This window comes from Drosophila eugracilis, unplaced genomic scaffold (genome assembly GCF_018153835.1).
Source record: "Drosophila eugracilis isolate 14026-0451.02 unplaced genomic scaffold, ASM1815383v1 contig_1966, whole genome shotgun sequence".
NCBI lineage: Eukaryota > Metazoa > Arthropoda > Insecta > Diptera > Drosophilidae > Drosophila > Drosophila eugracilis.
Genome location: NW_024572828.1, coordinates 199,772 through 221,103, shown reverse-complemented (window position 1 = coordinate 221,103; position 21,332 = coordinate 199,772). Strand labels below are relative to the sequence as shown.

At 38.9% G+C, this 21,332-nt stretch overlaps 1 protein-coding gene across 1 annotated transcript; it reads right to left on the bottom strand.

Annotated features, from left to right (window-relative positions):
• Window positions 1-280: 280 nt before the first annotated feature.
• On the bottom strand, window positions 281-14,578 carry LOC121529855. Its single transcript, XM_041817854.1, has 4 exons — window positions 12,987-14,578; window positions 12,690-12,904; window positions 605-677; window positions 281-453 (listed from the first exon to the last, which is right to left on the bottom strand). Exons 1-4 carry the CDS (start codon window positions 13,402-13,404, stop codon window positions 281-283), a joined length of 879 nt encoding a protein of 292 aa, XP_041673788.1. The 5' UTR covers window positions 13,405-14,578.
• Between the last annotated feature and the right edge of the window lie 6,754 nt (window positions 14,579-21,332).

Sequence of the window (21,332 nt, the reverse complement as noted above, 5' to 3'; positions counted from 1 at the left end):
AATTTTGGCTAAAAATAGATTCGTCATCACAGATCTGGAAAACATTCTAATGAGCTTGTCCCTAGCAAAATTAAATATTGTAAGTCCGGCAATTCTAGATAGCTCCGACATTGGCGAATTTAAAGACAAGCTGCCTATTAACATTAGTTTGATAGAAATTTTATAAGCATATAGTATAAGTGTTTTTCAAAATTCCGATATCATTATTTTTTTATTAAATTTCCTAACCCTAGGCTTGTTTTAAAGAAGACAACAGTCTATCCAGTCCAGCTAACACCGTCTAAGGACCAAAGTCCACGCCAAACCAGGAATTAACGATGACTTGGAACCATTGGGTCACCAGCATTAGCATTAGCACAAGAAGCTGAATCAGGTAACGAAAGAAGCGTTTTTGCGCCACTTTAGCCCGACACTTGTTAGGACTTAAAAAGGAGCCAACAACCAGAATGGTTCCTTTGGACAGAGACCACACATAAGCACAGGAACTTATCTTATAACCAGCACCAGAGCCAATGGAGATCGACCCCTCCTTCAGGAGGATATATAGACTGACCACAACATGGCAAAAAGGGCAGTCAGCAAGGCAACAAAAAATGAACCTCACGCCAGAAGAAAAATCTGACGACGAAGATTACGACGCCGTTGCGTAGACCTGTGCTACTGAAGTAGAAGACGATCTTGAGGAAGAAGACTCATGTAATTTTTAGAATAAAATCCCTGCTCCTTTACATTACACACAGTCACCTCAAAAAATAGATTACTCCAATCCCGGGACTGAAAGAAATTGTGGCAGCGCAGAAACCCTTTACTGTAAAGTCAATCCATGGCTTTACCAAAATAATTAAAAAATGTTTAGTTTCGGTGTTTAACATAAAAACACCCTTTTTTTATCATAAATAACCTTAACACTTCGATGATATTATCGGCCTCGACTTGCTTAAACAAGCGAATGAGAAACTTGATTATACCGGGAATGTTCTTCAGACAAACAACGGAGACGAAAAGATCCGATTCAAGAGGTCAGAAAATGTCAACTTTATTAAAATTTATGATGAAGATGTTCCCGTGGCAGTTAAAATGATTGCCAAAAATTATAAAGATCCAGACGAAACACTTCCATTCAATATTAACACTATAGCCACAATAAAAACTGATGGGGAACCGGTGTACTCCAAAACGTACCCACACCCCATGGGTGTAACCAAATTCCTCAATGCAGAGGCAAAACAACTTTTAGCGGACGGCGTGATAAGGCCATCCAGGAAGAAGGTATGAGAGTATCCCAAGAGAAATCGAAGTTCTTTAAAAAGAGCGTCGAGTAGTTGGGCTTCATAGTGTCACAAGGGGGACTGCAAACTTCACCTGAAAAGGTAAAGTCTATTAAGGAATTTCTCCCACCAAAAACACTTTTTGACCTCAAGCTACTAAAGGTGCTTCATAAAAAACTTCGCGACTATCGCAAGACCTCTAACAAGCATCTTAAAGGGAGAAAATATAGGCTTCGGACTAGGGGCAGTACTATCTCAAGATGGCCGCCCAATCGCAATGATATCACGCGCCCTACGTGACAACGAAAAATTACGCAACCAAAGAGCGAGAGCTCCTTGTCACTTAAAAACTTTACCGATCATCAACCACTTACCTTTGCTGACTCAGAAAAAAATTTAAAAACCAGACAAGGAAAATTTCGTGGCACACTCATTATCTCGCCAAAAAATTAAAACCTTAGAAGACGTACAAGAATCGGACGTAGCCACCATTCATAGCGAAGAGTCCCTGACATACACCATCGAGACAACCGACAACCCAGTAAGCTGCTTCCGAAACCAAATAATAATCGAGGACGAAAATAGTTTCTCGGTGGATACATTCATCTTGTTTAAGAGCAAGGTGAGGTACATAAACAGAACCCCAACCGGGAAAATCTGATTGTAAACGCGGAGGTAGTAAACGCAATACACACGCAATAGCACCGACTAATAGAGTCCTTCCCTAGCACTTCTTTCAAACAGACGAAAAACTTCGTACAGGGCAAAACGGACTCAACTGAACAGAAAGAAATTGTCATAACAGAACAAATAAGGGCTCACCAAGCAGCACAAGAAAATGTAAAACAAATTCTTAGGGACTATTTATTCCCAAAAATGTTTCGGTTAGCAACAGAAATAACATCAAATTAAAAAACCTGTTCCACCACCCATCAAAGCAAATGGTTGCAGAAACTCTTATACCCTCATTCGTGGGAGAATTCTACACATTGATATTTTCTCAACCATGGAGCCCTTTTCCTTACAGGCGTCGATAATAGTAGACTTAAAAACCCCTTTATTACACATAATAAATTTCTTTCCGAAAACAACAACAATCTACTGCGATAATAAACAAACAACTTTGTTAAATCATTTCATTATCAACACTTCCAACGCTCTACCTCTACACAGCACAACAAATGGTCAAGTATAGAGGTTTCATAGCACTCTAGCCGAAATAGCCAGATGCCTGAAACTTGGATGCAAATTGAACGATACTATAGGAATAATTCTTTTCAGCAACCAACAAATCAATCCACTCAGTAACTTACAAAGCAAATAAAAGACTAGGTAACAAGCTCTCACCGCTATGTTCGCTGGAAACAACGGTCTTAATTAGAGGGATTGTGGTCCACAAAGACAATCTACGCTAACCATCCTTGGCTATACTCCCGACCCTCTTTTATACTTTTTCATATTTTTTATATTCTTCTATATTAAATACATTATATAAAATACATTATAATATGGGCACTAATGGCTGTAAAAACGGACGCGACGGTGAAACTGGATGACTACACGAACGCGGAGAACACAGACTACCGGTTATAGCGACGGACATCAGACACATTCGCAAGTTGGTAGACACCCCAAAAATCCCTCATAGGGCCGCTAGGAGTATAAACTTTATTAGGACAAACCTTAAAAGTTGTTGCAGGTACACCCGACTTTAATGATTGGTAGCAAGTGAAGTTCAAACAAGACCAACTAAAAAAAACAAATGAAGAACAAACGGAATTAAATACCAAATTCCAAAAATAAAGAAAAATAAAAATTTTTCGAGACAAATAAAGAACAAATTAAACAAAACAAAACGCTATAGTCAAGTGCCGCGACTGTAAGTTACCCGATACTGTTTTACATAATTTTACAATATTCGTTTTGCCAGTGGAAATTGTGAGAGAATGCATGTTGAGTCACTATCAGTACGTCCTTGCCCATGTGAGGCCTTATAACCTAAATTTCTTTATAAATAGCGAAATAATGTTCTGATTTAAAAAAGCTTTGGTAAATCGATAGATATTAACAGAAATAAGTTTTATAAGGTCAAACGAAGGCATTCATAATAATATTATAGACGCCTTTTTTCCGCGGTTTGTGGGCGTTAGAGTGGGCGGGGCCGGTTGAAAACTGGTGCCATGTTGCAGGCATTTCTTATAGGCCCCGAGATTTTTCCATTTTTGGTTTTCCGGGTATGGTCGGCGTTAAGGTGGGAATGGTTAGATGAAAAAAAAACAATTTGCATTTTGTGCATGCATCATAAAAACCTAGATGCTTAATCCGAACTTTCTATCTCTTATAGTGGCCGAAATATCAGCTTTTCTAGAAAATGGGAAACTGTCTTTTGAGCCTTGTGGGCGTATGGGTGGGTGTTGCCGCTATAAGATGCGCTGCCATCTAAAGATTATATAAACTAAATTTGAACTTTCTAGCTCTAATAGCTCCTTAGATTTCAGCAATTTTAGTTTTTCGCGGTTTGTGGGCTTTATAGTGGGCGTGGCAGGATGCTGTATTAACTTGTGCTGCGTAGGTACCTCAAGAATCTTCATGCTGAATCTCAACTTTGTATCTAGTATAGATCCTAAGATCTCCGCGTTCATACGAACTGACGGACGGATAGGCGGACTAGGCTCAATCGTCTTCGCTATTGATACTGATCAAGAATATATATACTCTAGAGGGTCGGAAACGCTTCATTCTACCTGTTACATACTTTTAAACGAATCTAATATACCCTTTTCTCTACGAGTAACGGGTATACAAATTTGGGACAAATAAAGAAAATAATCTTTTAGAAATAATTTTGGCTAAAAATAGATTCGGCATCACAGATCTGGAAAACATTCTAATCGGCTTGTCCCTAGCAAAATTAAATATTGTAAGTCCGGCAATTCTAGATAGCTCCGACATTGGCGAATTTAAAGACAAGATGCCTATTAACATTAGTTTGATAGGAATTTTAGAAGCATATAGTATAAGTGTTTTTCAAAATTCCGATATCATTCATTTTCTTATTAAATTTCCTAATCCTAGGCTTGTTTTAAAGAAGACAACAGTCTATCCGGTCCAGCTACCACCATCTAAAGACCAAAGTCCACTCCAAACCAGGAATTAACGATGACTTGGATCCATTGGGTCAGCAGCATTAGCATTAGCACAAGAAGCTGAATCAAGTAACGAAAGAAGCGTTTTTGCGCCACTTTCGCCCGACACAATGAGGAGAAAGCATACAAGCCGAACAACCATCGACGAGAAGGTTGAAAAAATTCCCAGAAATTCAGGAGCAATTAGGAAAACTCCTCACTTGTTAGGACTCAAAAAGGAGCCAACAACCAGAATGGTTCCTTTGGACAGAGACCACACATAAGCACAGGAACTTATCAGGGTCAACCAGCACCAGAGCCAATGGAGATCGACCCCTCCTTCAGGAGGGTATTTAGACTGCCTACAACATGGCAAAAAGGGCAGTCAGCAAGGCAACAAAAAATGAACCTTCTGCCAGAAGAGAAATCTGACGACGAAGATTACGACGCCGTTGCGCAGACCTGTGCTACTGAAGTAGAAGACGATCTTGAGGAAGAAAACTCATGTAATTTTTAGAATAAAATCCCTGCTCCCCTACATTACACACAGTCACCTCAAAAAATAGACTCCAATCCCGGGACTGAAAGAAATTGTGGCAGCGGAGAAACCCTTTACTGTAAAGTCAATTCATGGCTTTACCAAAATAAATAAAAAATGTTTAGTTTCGGTGTTTAACATAAAAACACCATTTTTTATCATAAATAACCTTAACACTTCGATGATATTATCGGCCTCGACTTGCTTAAACAAGCGAATGAGAAACTTGATTATACCGGGAATTTTCTTCACACAAACAACGGAGACGAAAAGATCCGATTCAATAGGTCAGAAAATGTGAACTTTATTAAAATTTATGATGAGGATGTTCCCGTGGCAGTTAAAGCCACCTTCGATAAAATGATTGCCAAAAATTATAAAGATCCAGACGAAGCACTTCCATTCAATATTAACACTATAGCCACAATAAAAACTGATGGGGAACCGGTGTACTCCAAAACGTACCCACACCCCATGGGTGTAACCAAATTCGTCAATGCAGAGTCAAAACAACTTTTAGCGGACGGCGTGATAAGGCCATCCTGGAAGAAGGTATGAGAGTATCCCAAGAGAAATCGAAGTTTTTTAAAAAGAGCGTCGAGTAGTTGGGCTTCATAGTGCCACAAGGGGGACTGCAAACTTCACCTGAAAAGGTAAAGTCTATTAAGGAATTTCTCCCACCAAAAACACTTTTTGACCTCAAGCTACTAAAGGTGCTTCATAAAAAACTTCGCGACTATCGCAAGACCTCTAACAAGCATCTTAAAGGGAGAAAATATAGGCTTCGGACTAGGGGCAGTACTATCTCAAGATGGCCGCCCAATCGCAATGATATCACGCGCCCTACGTGACAACGAAAAATTACGCAACCAAAGAGCGAGAGCTCCTTGTCACTTAAAAACTTTACCGATCATCAACCACTTACCTTTGCTGACTCAGAAAAAAATTTAAAAACCAGACAAGGAAAATTTCGTGGCACACTCATTATCTCGCCAAAAAATTAAAACCTTAGAAGACGTACAATAATCGGACGTAGCCACCATTCATAGCGAAGAGTCCCTGACATACACCATCGAGACAACCGACAACCCAGTAAACTGCTTCCGAAACCAAATAATAATCGAAGACGGTACATTTATCTTGTTTAAGAGCAAGGTAAGACACATAAACAGAACCCCAACCGGGAAAATCTGATTAAAACATTACGAGATGTTGTAAACGCGGAGGTAGTAAACGCAATACACACGCAATAGCACCGACTAGTAGAATCCTTCCCTAGCACTTCTTTCAAGCAGGGCAAAACGGACTCAACCGAACAGAAAGAAGTGTCATAACAGGACACATAAGGGCTCACCAAGCAGCACAAGAAAATGTGAAACAAATTCTTAGGGACTATTTATTCCCAAAAATGTTTCGGTTAGCAACAGAAATAACATCAAATTGAAAAACCTGTTCCACCACCCATCAAAGCAAATGGTTGCAGAAACTCTTATACCCTCATTCGTGGGAGAATTCTACACATTGATATTTTCTCAACCATGGAGCCCTTTTCCTTACAGGCGTCGATAATAGTAGACTTAAAAACCCCTTTATTACACATAATAAATTTCTTTCCGAAAACAACAACAATCTACTGCGATAATAAAAGATCGCTAAATTCCGAGACTATTAAAACAACTTTGTTTAATCATTTCATTATCAACACTTCCAACGCTCTACCTCTACACAGAACAACAAATGGTCAAATATAGAGGTTTCATAGCACTCTAGCCGAAATAGCCAGATGCCTGAAACTTGGATGCAAATTGAAATGAATAATAGGAATAATCCTTTTTAGCAACCAACAAATCAATCCACTAAGTAACTTACAAAAAACCCACAGAAATAGTTCTCACATAGCCCATGGAATTCGATAGAGAAATTATTAGGAAAATTCAACCGGTACAGGAGAAGATGATTGACCAGGTAAACGAGAATAGGACCTATGAGGACTATTAGGTAGGCGAAAAAGTTTTTCTAAAAAGACTAGGTAACAAGCTCTCACCACTATGCTCGCAGGAAACAACGGTCTTAATTAGAGGGAGAGTGGTCCACAAAGACAATCTACGCTAACAATCCTTGGCTAGACTCCCGACCCTTTTTATACTTTTTCATATTTTTTATATTCTTCTATATTAAATACATTATATAAAATACATTATAATATGGACACTAATGGCTGTAAGGACGGATGCGACGGTGAAACTGAATGACTACACGAACGCGGACTATACCCCAAAGAGGACAGTGACATTGTTGTCTGGGAGTCTTTCGGATACCTACAACATGCAATGAACATGACGACCGAGGACTTTGCTGTTCAGACGGAAGCGCTAACGAGAACATTTACCGATGACCACAGACTACCGGTTATAGCGGCGGACATCAGACACATTCGCAAGTTGGTAGCCACCCTAAAAATCACTCATAGCGCTGCCAGGAGTATAAACTTTATTAGGACAAACCTTAAAATTTGTTGCAGGTACTTTAATGATTCGGAGCAAGTTAAATTCAAACAAGACCGACTAATAAAAACAAATGAAGAACAAACGGAATTAAATATTACATTCCAAAAATAAAGAACAATAAAAATATTTCGAGACAAATAAAGAACAAATTAAACAAAAGAAAACGCTATAGTCAAGTGCCGCGACTGTAAGTTACCCGATACTTTTTTACACAATTTTACAATAGTCATTTTGCTAGTGGATATTGTGAGAGAATGCATGTTGAGTTACTGATAGTGACGTCCTTGCCCATGTGAGGCCTTATAACCTAAATTTCTTTATAAATAGCGAAATAATGTTCTGATTTAAAAAAGCTTTGGTAAATCGATGGATATTAACAGAAATAAGTTTTATAAGGTCAAACGAAGGCATACATAATAATATTATAGACGCCAGTTTTCCGCGGTTTGTGGGCGTTAGAGTGGGCGGGGCCGGTTGAAAACTCTTTCCATGTTGCAGGCATTTCTTATAGGCCCCGAGATTTTTGCATTTTTGGTTTTCCGGGTATTGTCGGCGTTAGGGTGGAAATGGTTAGATGCATAAACAGTTTGCATTAATACTGATCAAGAATATATATACTTTAGAGGGTCGGAAACGCTTCATTCTACCTGTTACATACTTTTCAAGAATCTAATACACCCTTTTACTCTACGAGTTACGGGTAAAAAAATTTGGGACAAATTAAGAAAATAATCTTTTAGAAATAATTTTGGCTAAAAATAGATTCGGCATCACAGATCTGGAAAACATTCTAATGGGCTTGACCCTAGCAAAATTAAATATTGTAAGTCCGGCAATTCTAGATAGCTCCGACATTTGCGAAATTAAAGACAAGCTGCCTATTAACATTAGTTTGATAGAAATTTTAGAAGCATATAGTATAACTGTTTTTAAAAATTCCGATATCATTCATTTTCTTGTTAAATTTCCTAATCCTAGGCTTGTTTCAAAGAAGATAACAGTCTATCCGGTCCAGATACCACCATCTAAAGACCAAAGTCCACTCCAAACCAGGAATTAACGATGACTTGGATCCATTGGGTCAGCAGCATTAGCATTAGCACAAGAAGCTGAATCAAGTAACGAAAGAAGCGTTTTTGCGCCACTTTCGCCCGACACAATGAGGAGAAAGCATACAAGCCGAACAACCATCGACGAGAAGGTTGAAAAAATTCCCAGAAATTCAGGAGCAATTAGGAAAACTCCTCACTTGTTAGGACTCAAAAAGGAGCCAACAACCAGAATGGTTCCTTTGGACAGAGACCACACATAAGCACAGGAACTTATCAGGGTCAACCAGCACCAGAGCCAATGGAGATCGACCCCTCCTTCAGGAGGGTATTTAGACTGCCTACAACATGGCAAAAAGGGCAGTCAGCAAGGCAACAAAAAATGAACCTTCTGCCAGAAGAGAAATCTGACGACGAAGATTACGACGCCGTTGCGCAGACCTGTGCTACTGAAGTAGAAGACGATCTTGAGGAAGAAAACTCATGTAATTTTTAGAATAAAATCCCTGCTCCCCTACATTACACACAGTCACCTCAAAAAATAGCCTCCAATCCCGGGACTGAAAGAAATTGTGGCAGCGGAGAAACCCTTTACTGTAAAGTCAATTCATGGCTTTTACCAAAATAAAAAAATGTTTAGTTTCGGTGTTTAACATAAAAACACCATTTTTTATCATAAATAACCTTAACACTTCGATGATATTATCGGCCTCGACTTGCTTAAACAAGCGAATGAGAAACTTGATTATACCGGGAATTTTCTTCACACAAACAACGGAGACGAAAAGATCCGATTCAATAGGTCAGAAAATGTGAACTTTATTAAAATTTATGATGAGGATGTTCCCGTGGCAGTTAAAGCCACCTTCGATAAAATGATTGCCAAAAATTATAAAGATCCAGACGAAGCACTTCCATTCAATATTAACACTATAGCCACAATAAAAACTGATGGGGAACCGGTGTACTCCAAAACGTACCCACACCCCATGGGTGTAACCAAATTCGTCAATGCAGAGTCAAAACAACTTTTAGCGGACGGCGTGATAAGGCCATCCAGGAAGAAGGTATGAGAGTATCCCAAGAGAAATCGAAGTTTTTTAAAAAGAGCGTCGAGTAGTTGGGCTTCATAGTGCCACAAGGGGGACTGCAAACTTCACCTGAAAAGGTAAAGTCTGTTAAGGAATTTCTCCCACCAAAAACACTTTTTGACCTCAAGCTACTAAAGGTGCTTCATAAAAAACTTCGCGACTATCGCAAGACCTCTAACAAGCATCTTAAAGGGAGAAAATATAGGCTTCGGACTAGGGGCAGTACTATCTCAAGATGGCCGCCCAATCGCAATGATATCACGCGCCCTACGTGACAACGAAAAATTACGCAACCAAAGAGCGAGAGCTCCTTGTCACTTAAAAACTTTACCGATCATCAACCACTTACCTTTGCTGACTCAGAAAAAAATTTAAAAACCAGACAAGGAAAATTTCGTGGCACACTCATTATCTCGCCAAAAAATTAAAACCTTAGAAGACGTACAATAATCGGACGTAGCCACCATTCATAGCGAAGAGTAAGGACGGACGCGACGGTGAAACTGAATGACTACACGAACGCGGACTATACCCCAAAGAGGACAGTGACATTGTTGTCTGGGAGTCTTTCGGATACCTACAACATGCAATGAACATGACGACCAAGGACTTTGCTGACCAGACGGAAGCGCTAACGAGAACATTTACCGATGACCACAGACTACCGGTTATAGCAGCGGACATCAGACACATTCGCAAGTTGGTAGCCACCCTAAAAATCACTCATAGCGCTGCCAGGAGTATAAACTTTATTAGGACAAACCTTAAAAGTTGTTGCAGGTACTTTAATGATTCGGAGCAAGTTAAATTCAAACAAGACCGACTAATAAAAACAAATGAAGAACAAACGGAATTAAATATTACATTCCAAAAATAAAGAACAATAAAAATATTTCGAGACAAATAAAGAACAAATTAAACAAAACAAAACGCTATAGTCAAGTGCCGCGACTGTAAGTTACCCGATACTGTTTTACACAATTTTACAATAGTCATTTTGCTAGTGGAAATTGTGAGAGAATGCATGTTGAGTTACTGATAGTGACGTCCTTGCCCATGTGAGGCCTTATAACCTAAATTTCTTTATAAATAGCGAAATAATGTTCTGATTTAAAAAAGCTTTGGTAAATCGATGGATATTAACAGAAATAAGTTTTATAAGGTCAAACGAAGGCATACATAATAATATTATAGACGCCAGTTTTCCGCGGTTTGTGGGCGTTAGAGTGGGCGGGGCCGGTTGAAAACTCTTGCCATGTTGCAGGCATTTCTTATAGGCCCCGAGATTTTTGCATTTTTGGTTTTCCGGGTATTGTCGGCGTTAGGGTGGAAATGGCTAGATGTAAAAACAGTTTGCATTTGGTGCAGCATAAAAACCTACATGCTTAATCCGAACTTTCTATCTCTTATAGTTGCAGAAATATCACCTTTTCTAGAAAATGGGAAAACTGAATTTTGAGCCTTGTGGGCGTATGGGTGGGTGTTGCCGCTATAAGATGCGCTGCCATCTAAAGATTATATAAACTGCCATCTAAAGATTATATAGCTCTAATAGCTCCTGACATTTCAGCAATTTTAGTTTTTCACGATTTGTGGGCGTTACAGTGGGCGTGGCAGGATACTGTACTAAACTTGTGCTGCGTAGGGACCTCAGGAATCTTCATGATTAATCTCAACTTTGTATCTAGTATATTTCCTAAGATCTCAGCGTTCATACGAACTGACGGATGGACAGGCAGACTAGGTTCAATCTTCTTCGCTATTAATACTGATCAAGAATATATATACTTTAGAGGGTCGGAAACGCTTCATTCTACCTGTTACATACTTTTCAAGAATCTAATACACCCTTTTACTCTACGAGTTACGGGTAAAAAAATTTGGGACAAATTAAGAAAATAATCTTTTAGAAATAATTTTGGCTAAAAATAGATTCGGCATCACAGATCTGGAAAACATTCTAATGGGCTTGACCCTAGCAAAATTAAATATTGTAAGTCCGGCAATTCTAGATAGCTCCGACATTTGCGAAATTAAAGACAAGCTGCCTATTAACATTAGTTTGATAGAAATTTTAGAAGCATATAGTATAACTGTTTTTAAAAATTCCGATATCATTCATTTTCTTGTTAAATTTCCTAATCCTAGGCTTGTTTCAAAGAAGATAACAATCTATCCGGTCCAGATACCACCATCTAAAGACCAAAGTCCACGCCAAAACAGGAATTAACGATGACTTGGAACCATTGGGTCAGCAGCATTACCATTAGCACAAGAAGCTGAATCAAGTAACGAAAGAATCGTTTTTGCGCCACTTTCGCCCGACACAATGAGGAGAAAGCATACAAGCCGAACAACCATCGACAAGAAGGCTGAAAAAATTCCCAGACCCATTCTGAAATTCAGGAGCATTTAGGAAAACTCCTCACTTGTTAGGACTCAAAAAGGAGCCAACAACCAGAATGGTTCCTTTGGACAGAGACCACACATAAGCACAGGAACTTATCAGGGTCAACCAGCACCAGAGCCAATGGAGATCGACCCCTCCTTCAGGAGGGTATTTAGACAGCCCACAACGAAAAAGGGCAGTCAGCAAGGCAACAAAAAATAAACGTCATGCGCAGACCTGTGCTACTGAAGTAGAAGACGATCTTGAGGAAGAAAACTCATGTAATTTTTAGAATAAAATCCCTGCTCCCCTACATTACACACAGGCACCTCAAAAAATAGGTTACTCCAATCCCGGGACTGGAAGAAATTGTAGCAGCGGAGAAACCCTTTACTGTAAAGTCAATCCATGGCTTTACCAATATAATTAAAAAATGTTTAGTTTCGGTGTTTAACATAAAAACACCATTTTTTTTATCATAAACTAGCCGACCCGGCGAACTTTGATCCGTCTAAATGGCAATAAATAAGCAGTTTTCTTTTTATTTTATTCGAAAAAATACAATTACAGGTAAAAGTAATAAAGAGATCTGGCCGGCCGTAATGACGAACATATGTCATTGCATCTTGTGCATATTCATACATATGACTCGGGCTACCAATGTACGTCGTCGGCAGAATAGTTAATCGACCAATATTAGCTGCATTTCCTTCATTACTAACTGCATCACGTAAATGGATGTACTCTTCAGAACGCAGTTTGGCTTGGATCAACCTAATAAATGTTAAACGTTCCGTTTCTATTTTTACATACATGTCAACGCAATACTGCTGAAACAATCGACGAAACCGCAGCAAATAGTTGTCAGCATTTTGACGAATCATCAAACGATATGCATAATAATTCATTGAGCTAACTTTCTTTGTAGTTTCTTCACCTGAAATTAAAAATTTGATAATTAACCATTTCAAAGGCAAATAATACAGACATTAACCATTATAAAGATACTGATACTTTACCATTCAATGGATTTATCATTTTAATATTAAAATAATATCCATCTTCTCCTTGCCAAAACATCAGTGGGTATTCCAATGCGTCATATGATCGATGAGTTTCCGATATTTGTTGCAGTTGCCCAGTATCACGACGTGTAAGCACAATATCGCGTTTTTCCAATTGTTCACCAACAATCAGGATGGCAAGTTCGTCTACTGTTGGAGCATTAAATGTGCGTTCGTGTGTTCCAGATGGTCGTTTATCTGCTTTGATGACAACTTTATAGTCATCATTTGGCATGCGCTCTAAAGCACTCTTAAACAACCTGACCAACGCATGATGTTCATGAAGCAGACACTGCAAGTCTTGAAGAATTGCTCGCTTCATTCCTGCATTGATCCCTAGGCGTCGATCAAGTTGTTCTTCCATGTTGCCCATGAAACATATTTGTAAAAATTTATTCTGTGTATCTTCGAAAGGTAGTAATGATCCAATTCGATGGTGAATCTGTCCTTGTATCTACAAAATAAAAACCAGACAGTATTAACTGGGTTATAAACACTTTTTCTGTAGGAGAGTAGTATAATACATACCAATAGATAAACTAAGTTATTCTTTAACTACATTCTATGTAAGTACAAAAATAAATACCTTAAATGTCGGATTAAAACCTCCTTCTTCGATAATGTCTGCCCCAAATGACGTCATTTGGAAACAACTATTGTATTTTCGAGTATTTGCAAGAAAGTGGCGTGATTCTTGTGTTTCGCCGCAAAGCAATGAATACAATGGCTCATGTGGCGGAGTCAGCACTGGCAATTTCACTTTACCATTAACGCAGCATAGTCCAGGCGTTTCTCCGGAAAACTTTAATGCACCACAATACTCGCAAACAACGTCCATTTGCCCAATGCAAACGCTAGGATGCAAGCTGTAATCATTGCTGCAATCGTATCGAAACGCAGCTCGATTCAAATCAGCTAAATATCTTGTTCTGCGTCGCAAATTATCTATTTGTTGACTTCTGTTGTTCGCTCGACGATTCTGCATTGCCAACCGAGCTGTTTCACGGGCTGCTTTACTTTGCTCTCGTGATTGAGAAGCACGAAGTCGAGCCATACTATTGCGGCGCTGTTCACGTGCACTTTCTTGTTCTTCTTCAGTCCTTTCATTTGCAGTATTTTGTATTCTTCTTGCATTACGGCTTTGTCGGGAAAGATTCGATCGTCTTGGTCGCGGCATTATTAATTAAACTTCACTTCACTTCAATCCACTTGTTAATTATTTATTTAATAGAAATAGTTTTAATATTGATTTCTTACAAATATCAAATTGTCATCCATACGTCATTACATAGCTGTCATTTTACGTCAATTACATAGCTGTCATTTGCGTTTTGTTATTCCAAGTCGGATTCTTTTTTATTATACCAAGTTTTATAGTGACTGACGTTTCATGTCAAGTCACAGAGGAACGCTGTCGAACGGGATAAAAAGTATCCTATGTCCGTCTCCTGGCTCTAAGCTACCTCCCTACCAATTTTCAGCCAAATCTGTTCTGCCGTTCTTGAGTTATAAGTGGTGTAACTAACACGACTTTCTTTTATATATATAGATAACCTTAACACTTCGATGATATTATCGGCCTCGACTTGCTTAAACAAGCGAATGAGAAACTTGATTATACCGGGAATTTTCTTCACACAAACAACGGAAACGAAAAGATCCGATTCAATAGGTGAGAAAATGTCAACTTTATTAAAATTTATGATGAAGATGTTCCCGTGGCAGTTAAAATGATTGCCAAAAATTATAAAGATCCAGACGAAGCACTTTCATTCAATATTAACACTATAGCCACAATAAAAACTGATGGGGAACCGGTGTACTCCAAGTCGTACCCACACCCCATGGGTGTAACCAAATTCGTCAATGCAGAGGTAAAACAACTTTTAGCGGACGGCGTGATAAGGCCATCCAGGAAGAAGGTATGAGAGTATCCCAAGAGAAATCGAAGTTCTTTAAAAAGAGCGTCGAGTACTTGGGCTTCATAGTGTCACAAGGGGGACTGCAAACTTCACCTGAAAAGGTAAAGTCTATTAAGGAATTTCCCCACCAAAAACACTTTTTGACCTCAGATATTTTCTAGGGCTAGCAAGCTACTAAAGGTGCTTCATAAAAAACTTCGCGACTATCGCAAGACCTCTAAAAAGCATCTTGAAGGGAGAAAATATAGGCTTCGGACTAGGGGCAGTACTATCTCAAGATGGCCGCCCAATCACAATGATATCACGCGCCCTACGTGACAACGAAAAATTACGCAACCAATGAGCGAGAGCTCCTTGTTACTTAAAAACTTTACCGATCATCAACCACTTACCTTTGCTGTCTCAGAAAAAAATTTAAAAACCAGACAAGGAAAATTTCGTGTCACACTCATTATCTCGCCAAAAAATTAAAACCTTAGAAGACGTACAAGAATCGGACGTAGCCACCATTCATAGCGAAGAGTCCCTGACATACACCATCGAGACAACCGACAACCCAGTAAACTGCTTCCGAAACCATATAATAATCGAAGACGTAAATAGTTTCTCGGTGGATACATTCATCTTGTTTAAGAGCAAGGTGAGGCACATAAACAGAACCCCAACCGGAATATCTGATTGAAACATTACGAGATGTTGTAAACGCGGAGGTAGTAAACGCAATACACACGCTATAGCACCGACTAGTAGAATCCTTCCCTAACACTTCTTTCAAGCAGACGAAAAACTTCGTACAGGGCAAAACGGACTCAACCGAACAGAAAGAAATTGTCATAACAGAACACATAAGGGCTCACCAAGCAGCACAAGAAAATGTAAAACAAATTCTTAGGGACTAGTTATTCCCAAAAATGTTTCGGTTAGCAACAGAAAAAACATCAAATTGAAAAACCTGTTTCACCACCCATCAAAGCAAATGGTTGCAGAAACTCCTAAATCCTCATTCGTGGGAGAATTCTACACATTGATATTTTCTCAACCCATGGAGCCCATGGCAAAAAGGCAACAAAAAATGAACCTCCTGCCAGAAGAGAAATCTGACGACGAAGATTATGACGCCGTTGCGCAGACCTGTGCTACTGAAGTAGAAGACGATCTTGAGGAAGAAGACTCATGTAATTTTTAGAATAAAATCCCTGCTCCCCTACATTACACACAGTCACCTCAAAAAATAGATTACTCTAATCCCGGGACTGAAAAAAATTGTGGCAGCGCAGAAACCCTTTACTGTAAAGTCAATCCATGGCTTTACCAAAATAATTAAAAAATGTTTAGTTTCGGTGTTTAACATAAAAACACCCTTTTTTTTATCATAAATAACCTTAACACTTCGATGATATTATCGGCCTCGACTTGCTTAAACAAGCGAATGCGAAACTTGATTATACCGGGAATGTTCTTCAGACAAACAACGGAGACGAAAAGATCCGATTCAATAGGTCAGAAAATGTCAACTTTATTAAAATTTATGATGAAGATGTTCCCGTGGCAGTTAAAGCCACCTTTGATAAAATGATTGCCAAAAATTATAAAGATCCAGACGAAGCACTTTCATTCAATATTAACACTATAGCCACAATAAAAACTGATGGGGAACCGGTGTACTCCAAGTCGTACCCACACCCCATGGGTGTAACCAAATTCGTCAATGCAGAGGTAAAACAACTTTTAGCGGACGGCGTGATAAGGCCATCCAGGAAGAAGGTATGAGAGTATCCCAAGAGAAATCGAAGTTCTTTAAAAAGAGCGTCGAGTACTTGGGCTTCATAGTGTCACAAGGGGGACTGCAAACTTCACCTGAAAAGGTAAAGTCTATTAAGGAATTTCCCCACCAAAAACACTTTTTGACCTCAGATATTTTCTAGGGCTAGCAAGCTACTAAAGGTGCTTCATAAAAAACTTCGCGACTATCGCAAGACCTCTAAAAAGCATCTTGAAGGGAGAAAATATAGGCTTCGGACTAGGGGCAGTACTATCTCAAGATGGCCGCCCAATCACAATGATATCACGCGCCCTACGTGACAACGAAAAATTACGCAACCAATGAGCGAGAGCTCCTTGTTACTTAAAAACTTTACCGATCATCAACCACTTACCTTTGCTGTCTCAGAAAAAAATTTAAAAACCAGACAAGGAAAATTTCGTGGCACACTCATTATCTCGCCAAAAAATTAAAACCTTAGAAGACGTACAAGAATCGGACGTAGCCACCATTCATAGCGAAGAGTCCCTGACATACACCATCGAGACAACCGACAACCCAGTAAACTGCTTCCGAAACCATATAATAATCGAAGACGTAAATAGTTTCTCGGTGGATACATTCATCTTGTTTAAGAGCAAGGTGAGGCACATAAACAGAACCCCAACCGGAATATCTGATTGAAACATTACGAGATGTTGTAAACGCGGAGGTAGTAAACGCAATACACACGCTATAGCACCGACTAGTAGAATCCTTCCCTAACACTTCTTTCAAGCAGACGAAAAACTTCGTACAGGGCAAAACGGACTCAACCGAACAGAAAGAAATTGTCATAACAGAACACATAAGGGCTCACCAAGCAGCACAAGAAAATGTAAAACAAATTCTTAGGGACTAGTTATTCCCAAAAATGTTTCGGTTAGCAACAGAAAAAACATCAAATTGAAAAACCTGTTTCACCACCCATCAAAGCAAATGGTTGCAGAAACTCCTAAATCCTCATTCGTGGGAGAATTCTACACATTGATATTTTCTCAACCCATGGAGCCCATGGCAAAAAGGCAACAAAAAATGAACCTCCTGCCAGAAGAGAAATCTGACGACGAAGATTATGACGCCGTTGCGCAGACCTGTGCTACTGAAGTAGAAGACGATCTTGAGGAAGAAGACTCATGTAATTTTTAGAATAAAATCCCTGCTCCCCTACATTACACACAGTCACCTCAAAAAATAGATTACTCTAATCCCGGGACTGAAAAAAATTGTGGCAGCGCAGAAACCCTTTACTGTAAAGTCAATCCATGGCTTTACCAAAATAATTAAAAAATGTTTAGTTTCGGTGTTTAACATAAAAACACCCTTTTTTTTATCATAAATAACCTTAACACTTCGATGATATTATCGGCCTCGACTTGCTTAAACAAGCGAATGCGAAACTTGATTATACCGGGAATGTTCTTCAGACAAACAACGGAGACGAAAAGATCCGATTCAATAGGTCAGAAAATGTCAACTTTATTAAAATTTATGATGAAGATGTTCCCGTGGCAGTTAAAGCCACCTTTGATAAAATGATTGCCAAAAATTATAAAGATCCAGACGAAGCACTTCCATTCAATATTAACACTATAGCCACAATAAAAACTGATGGGGAACCGGTGTACTCCAAAACGTACCCACACCCCATGGGTGTAACCAAATTCGTCAATGCAGAGTCAAAACAACTTTTAGCGGACGGCGTGATAAGGCCATCCAGGAAGAAGGTATGAGAGTATCCCAAGAGAAATCGAAGTTCTTTAAAAAGAGCGTCGAGTACTTGGGCTTCATAGTGTCACAAGGGGGACTGCAAACTTCACCTGAAAAGGTAAAGTCTATTAAGGAATTTCCCCACCAAAAACACGTTTTGACCTCAGATCTTTTCTAGGGCTAGCAAGCTACTAAAGGTGCTTCATAAAAAACTTCGTGACTATCGCAAGACCTCTGACAAGCATCCTAAAGAGAGAAAATATAGGCTTCAGACTAGGGCCCTACGTGACAACGAAAAATTACGCAACCAATGAGCGAGAGCTCCTAGTTACTTAAAAACTTTACCGATCATCAACCACTTACCTTACCCTTACCTTTACCTCAGAAAAAAAATTTAAAAACCAGACATAGAAAATTTCGTGGCACACTCATTATCTCGCCAAAAAATTAAAGCCTTAGAAGACGTACAAGAATCGGACGTAGCCACCATTCATAGCGAAGAGTCCCTGACATACACCATCGAGACAACCGACAACCTAGTAAACTGCTTCCGAAACCAAATAATAAGAAGACGAAATATTTCGGTGGATACATTCATTTGTTTAAGAGCAAGGTAGGCACATAAACAGAAACCCAACCGGAAACTGATTGAAACATTACGAGATGTTGTAAACGCAACTTCTTTCAAGCAGACGAAAAACTTCGTACAGGGCAAAACGGACTCAACCGAACAGAAAGAAATTGTCATAACAGAACACATAAGGGCTCACCAAGCAGCACAAGAAAATGTAAAACAAATTCTTAGGGACTAGTTATTCCCAAAAATGTTTTGGTTAGCAACAGAAAAAAACATCAAATTGAAAAACCTGTTTCACCACCCATCAAAGCAAATGGTTGCAGAAACTCTTAAACCCTCATTCGTGGGAGAATTCTACACATTGATATTTTCTCAACCCATGGAGCCCTTTTCCTTACATGCGTCGATAAATTCTCGAAATTCGTCATAGTGCAAAACATCGCCTCAAGGGCCATAGTAGACTTAAAAACCCCTTTATTACACATAATAAATTTCTTTCCGAAAACAACAACAATCTACTGCGATAATAAAAGATTGCAAAATTTCGAGACTATTAAAACAACTTTGTCAAATCATTTCATTATCAACACTTCCAACGCTCTACCTCTACCTCAGCACAACAAGTGGTCAAGTATAGAGGTTTCATAGCACTCTAGCCGAAATAGCCAGATGCCTGAACTTTGGATGCAAATTGAACGATACTATAGAAATAATACATTTAGCAACCAACAAATCAAACCTCTCAGTAACTTACAAAAAACCCACAGAAATAGTTCACACAAAGCCCATGGAATTCGATAGAGAAATTATTAGGAAAATTCAACCGGTACAGGAGAAGATGATTGACCAGGTAAACAAGAATAGGACATATAAGGACTATCAGGTAGACGAACAAGTTTTTCTAAAAGCAAATTAAAGACTAGGTAACAAGCTCTCACCATTATGTTCGCAGGAAACAACGGTCTTAATTAGAGGGAGGGTGGTCCACAAAGACAATCTACGCTAACCATCCTGGCTAGACTCCCGACCCTTTTTTATACTTTTTCATATTTTTTATATTCTTCTATATTAAATACATTATATAAAATACATTATAATATGGGCACTAATAGCTGTAAAGACGGACGCGACGATGAAGCTATAAAATTTTCGAGGCAAATAAAGAACAAATTAAACAAAAGAAAACTCTATAGTCAAGTGCCGCGACTGTAAGTTACCCGATACTGTTTTACATAATTTTACAATATGCATTTTGCCAGTGGAAATTTTGAGAGAATGCATGTTGAGTTACTGGTAGTGACGTCCTTGCGCATGTGAGACCTTATAACCTAAATTTCTTTATAAATAACGAAATAATGTTCTGATTTAAAAAACCCTTTGGTAAATCGATAGATATTAACAGAAATAAGTTTTATAAGGTCAAACGAAGGCAAACGAAGTGGGCGGGGCCGGTTGAAAACTCGTTCCATGTTGCAGGCATATCTTATAGGCCCCGAGATTTTTGCATTTTTGGTTTTCCGGGTATTGTCGGCGTTAGGGTGGGAATGGTTAGATGAAAAAAAACAATTTGCATTTTGTGCATGCATCATAAAAACCTACATGCTTAATCCGAACTTTCTATCTCTTATAGTGGCCTTGTGAGCATATGGGTGGGTGTTGCCGCTATAAGATGCGCTGCCATCTAAAGATTATGTAAACTAAATTTGAACTTTCTAGCTCTAATAGCTCCTGAGATTTCAGCAATTTTAGTTTTTCGCGATTTGTGGGCGTTACAGTGGGCGTAGCAGGATGCTGTACTAAACTTGTGCTGCGTAGGGACCTCAAGAATCTTCATGATTAATCTCAACTTTGTATCTAGTATAGTTCCTGAGATCTCAGCGTTCATACGAACTGACGGACGGACAGACGGACTAGGCTCAATCGTCTTCGCTATTGATACTGATCAAGAATATATATACTTTAGAGGGTCGGAAACGCTTCATTCACCTGTTACATACTTTTCAACGAATCTAATATACCCTTTTACTCTACGAGTAACGGGTATAAAAACTTGGGACAAATAAAGAAAATAATCTTTTAGAAATAATTTTTGCTAAAAATAGATTCGGCATCACAGATCTGGAAAACATTCTAATGGGCTTGACCCTAGCAAAATTAAATATTGTAAGTCCGACAATTCTAGATAGCTCCGACATTGGCGAAATTAAAGACAAGGTGCCTATTAACATTAGTTTGATAGAAATTTTAGAAGCATATAGTATAACTGTTTTTCAAAATTCCGATATCATTCA

Bases quoted from the DNA above. Each gene is read 5' to 3' on its own strand.
- LOC121529855 (XM_041817854.1), bottom strand. From the start codon at position 13,404: ATGGGCAACATGGAAGAACAACTTGATCGACGCCTAGGGATCAATGCA. The intron at 678-12,689 runs GTTAGTAATGAA...TTCTTCCTCAAG, and splicing joins ACATCCATTTACGTGATGCA to ATCGTCTTCTACTTCAGTAG. The intron at 454-604 runs GTGAGGTTCATT...CTCTGTCCAAAG, and splicing joins CGTCAGATTTTTCTTCTGGC to GAACCATTCTGGTTGTTGGC.